This window comes from Helobdella robusta (genome assembly GCF_000326865.2).
Source record: "Helobdella robusta unplaced genomic scaffold HELROscaffold_35, whole genome shotgun sequence".
NCBI classification, from domain to species: domain Eukaryota; kingdom Metazoa; phylum Annelida; class Clitellata; order Rhynchobdellida; family Glossiphoniidae; genus Helobdella; species Helobdella robusta.
The window spans coordinates 1469704-1474050 of NW_008704704.1; the positions used below are offsets into that span (position 1 = coordinate 1469704).

The following is a 4347-nucleotide window of genomic DNA, read 5'->3' on the forward strand; positions in this document are numbered from 1 at the left end:
TTTTTTTTAGACTTGAAAAAATTGAAATCACACGAAACTGAATATGTAATATAAATTATAAATATACGGATAATGATTGTTGCGTATGGGGGTAGTAAGGTAAACGACAAACCACACAAACGTAGTCGTAGTACCCATGAACTACTTGACTAAATTCTTTAGTACCAAATCAAACCGTATAGTGTATATTATAAATTATTTTGTTATACGGACGATGTCTTTCATTACGAAACAAACTACGTTTGAGGATTCGTGTAACCTTCATGCAATGAATGAGAAAGTTCAAAATCTTGCGAGTAATGTTTACAAGGAATTTGAAATTATAATTTCTAGATATGGATCCGACACAGTCAATAGCTTGATGCCAGTTGTTATCAATATCTTGGAAAATTTAGATCAAAGTCTGAAAGAGAAACAAAAATTAGACATTGATTTTGAATTATCGAAAGTTGAAATAGAACATTTAAAAAATCAGTGTGACAAAGAAAAAGCTTTGAGACGCACAGCAGATTTAAAATTTCTTGAAATGGAAGATTTGGTTGAAGAGACCAAAAAGCAATTCAATCAGTTCAAATCTGCTTCTGAATTCTTCAATAAAAGATCAGAAATGAAAGTAAAAAATCTTCAAGAACATATCAATAGACTTGAAGATAAAGAAAACAAATCCAAGGAGGATTATTCTAAGCTATATGTAAAGTATTCAGATTTGTTTAAAAGTCATGCAGATTTTATACAAAAAACAAGTATGAAAAACTATCATGAAAATAATGAACAAAAAAAGTGTTTAAATTGTCAGAGAACAGATAAAGAGATAATTATTGATCCATTAGTTGCTGTACCTGAAACAATAAATATTAATAATCAAAATTTGAATCTTTTTAAATTCATTGATAAAAGTATTGAAATAAAGGATTATAAACAATCATCCAAAACAATTAATTCAGAAATCTGTGAAATTGGATCACATTCTTTTTCAAAAAAATCAGATTTAAATTCCTTATCTGAAATAAGAGATTCCACTCCTTGCATCGACAGTGAAAAATATGGAAGTAAAACAGTAGAAAATAATGATCCATCAAATGTTCACACTATTTCGTCATTGTCATCTATATATCAGAACAATAGTGAACAAACAAATTATGTGATTTATTCAAATAGTCTTTCAAATAGTTATACTAGCACCAATCATTCACAAGAAGATCTTAATGACAACAAAATAGTTGATGCTTTGTATGGTGAATGCATTATGGCATCCAATGCAGGTATCTGCCAAAAACCACTCACCGATGCAACAAATGCTAGTCTTGCTGAAAAAAATACTACTGATGAATTTAAATTGAATTGTGAAGATACATATGATACAAGAAATTCTGGTAAAATTATGAAACACATTTTAGATATTGAAGAAGATGTTATTGTTGATAGTAGTAACATCCATAACCATTCTGATTATGATCCAGTTAGGAACATATCTCTATATGAAGAGTTTTCTATATTGGATGAAGATGTTGGTGCAGATTTGGTTAGTGTTGGTGCAGAAGTTGACAAATTAATACAAGAAAATGCAGAACTATTAGTAACAAAAAATGCTCTAAATGTTTTGAAAGATGATTTGATTGCTGATGTTGAAGAATTATCTGGAGAAATTGAACTTTTGAAAGAAGAAATTCAAACTTTAAAAGAAGACAAAAATGGGCTAGTAATCAGAATTGCAGAACTTGAAGAGGAGTTGAAAAAATCTAGGAAAATAATAACTAAATTTGAAGCAAAATATGAAGAACAACCACTGGATGAAATGGGAAAAACAACATTCTCTCGAGCAGAATTGGTTAGAGTACTAATGGAGCGAAATCAATACAAAGAAAAATGGATGGAATTACAAGAAGCTGTTAGATGGGCTGAAACTATAAGAGCGTCACGTGTACATCCTGATTTAGTGAATTCTGTTGTTGAATCTAAAAAGAGTCGAACTTCTGCCGTTTGGGGATTTTTCAACTCATTTTTAGGTAAAGAAAAAGATGATGCCTAATAAATTTTTGCTTCTATATATAAAATTTTGGATTGTTATTTATAATATTTTGATTTATTTAACTACTAATAATATGATTATTATGCAAGCTGTTCTTTGTTTATTATATTTTAACATTTTTTTAAAATAAAACTGTCACATAATTTTGACGAATTGGCAATTAAGTTAAAGTTCTCATTCCAATAATTTTTTGCAGTTGTATAAATATTTACACTGTTAATAGAATTATTTGTCTTGGGTTTTTTAAAATTTAAATATTTTTGGATGAAAATGATATTTTTTGTCAAGGATGGATGATTCTGAATAAAGTCCACAAAATTTTGACTTGTCATGCTCGTGACTTGTGTTTTGCCGTTTGCGCCAATATCATATGGTGTTGTACGTCTGTTATATATACTACATAAATTTATGTAGTATATATTAGATTCCAAATGTCACCAGTGCGTTTCGGTTTTGTGACTTTTTCCATCACAGTTATAAGTAACAGTGGACTGAGAATCGAGCCTTGGTGAAGTCAAATGCATCTGTGTTTTCAACCGTTGTGTCGACGAGAGTCTTAGTATTCGTATACATTTTCATCACAAGTCACAAGATATTCTGGAATGACTTGTAGACGTGGACTCCACCTGATTGCTTCACGGGGAAGTCGATCAAATGCTTTTTCAAGGTCTACAAAAATGTGTGATAGTTGCTGATGCTTTGCGAGGTACTTCTCTTGCAGTCGCCGAAAGATGTGAATTGCATCAATTGTTGATTTCTCCGCTAGGAAACCAAATTGATAATTTCCGATTGTGATGCACGACGTCAATTTTCAGGGAGTGTTCCAACAGACGTATACTCCAATATGATGAACAGTTCAACGGATCACCTTTACCTTTGTATAGCGGAACTGTCATGCTATAGTTCCGTTCAGTCGGCATTGAGTAATTTCTCCACACTTCCCGGCAAAGTTTTAATAACGTTTGAATACCTGCAGTACCAGATGCTTTGATAATGTCATTTGTGAGTCCAGAGGGCTCTGCTGTCTTTCCATCCTTCATAGCTTTCAGAGCTTTTGTAAGCTCCTCTACAGTGATGTTTGGAATCGGACCTTCGATGGGTGGAGCGTCAAAGTTGACATTGATGGGATTTGTTTCATTTAACAGACGGTTGAAGTATTCTCTCCACTGTAGCTTGATCTCATTTTGTTCAAGAACCATCTCTTTTTTGTCGTTTTTGATACATGAGGCACCAACTATGTCTTTTTTCGTACGCTTTATTTGTTTTGCTATACGATACAGAGATTTCATTTGTTCACCTTTCATTTAGTGAACCACTCTCTGTACTGATCTGTCCGAGCCAGTGCGACTTGACGTCTTGCATAGTTGTTCTTTTCACGGAAAATTTTATGGTCATCAATAGACGTTGATTTTTGCCATTGCTTGTATGCAGCTTTCTTTTCAGCTATTGCATTTTGTACACTGTTATTCCACCACCAAGTGTCCCGTTCATGCTGACGTTGTGTACCAGTTTCCCCACAAACTGTAGTTGCAGCGTTTATCAAAACGGTTTTGTATGTACTCCAATCTGTTCTAGCTTGCGATTAGTGGTCTAACTGTGTTGCAACAAAACCGCCATGTTCGTTGTCAAAACCATCTGTTTTCTCTCCAATCAGGATTGTTTCAGATTTTGGTATTGTTGAGATGGTGTCAGAGAACGCAGCCCAGAAGTCATTTTTTATCTCTTCTGATTCGCCTGTCTGTGGTGCGTATGCAGAAAAAATAATCATTGTTTGCCTTTCTAGGCGAAGCTTGATCCACATGAGACGTGAATTAATCCTTTTAATATCCAGTATTTCTTGGGCTAGCGGTTCTCTGACAAAAATTCCAACATCATTTTTTGCCGTCTTTTGACCATTCCAGAATAGTTTATATTTTTTTTGTTTGAGTTGACATGACAAACACCATTCAATTTCCATCAGGGTCTCCTGAAGGCAACAGATGTCAATTCTTCTACGCTCGAGCATTTCTGCGATTTCTATGCTGCGGCCAGTCAGTGATCCAACATTGAGCGTTTCTTGGCACCCCTTGACCACTTAAGGCCTGCTGAGGACTAGGGGCCGTTGTTTTTTTGTGATGGCATAGGAATAATTTGGGGAAAAATTTTTACATCCAGACACCCATCCTGATGACAACCACCAGTTATAAGCGGTGGGCCTAGCCTTTTGCTCAAAGCACGCAAGGCAGCGTGGATGCAGTTTTTTGTCATGCATTACATGCAATAACAGGGGGGGGAGGGAAATAGGCCCTAAAATTGAAACACTTCAAAGTTTGTCGTAA

At 34.3% G+C, this 4347-nt stretch overlaps 2 protein-coding genes across 2 annotated transcripts; one reads left to right on the plus strand and one right to left on the minus strand.

Moving 5' to 3' along the window:
• Positions 1-214: 214 nt before the first annotated feature.
• On the plus strand, positions 215-787 carry HELRODRAFT_83101 (hypothetical protein; the record flags this gene model as incomplete). The annotated part of the gene is made up of 1 exon (XM_009023257.1): positions 215-787. A coding segment is annotated over one exon (573 nt), but the record flags the coding sequence as incomplete, so codon positions are not given.
• A 2824-nt stretch (positions 788-3611) lies between these two features.
• On the minus strand, positions 3612-4049 carry HELRODRAFT_83058 (hypothetical protein; the record flags this gene model as incomplete). Its single annotated transcript, XM_009023258.1, has 1 exon — positions 3612-4049. A coding segment is annotated over one exon (438 nt), but the record flags the coding sequence as incomplete, so codon positions are not given.
• Between the last annotated feature and the right edge of the window lie 298 nt (positions 4050-4347).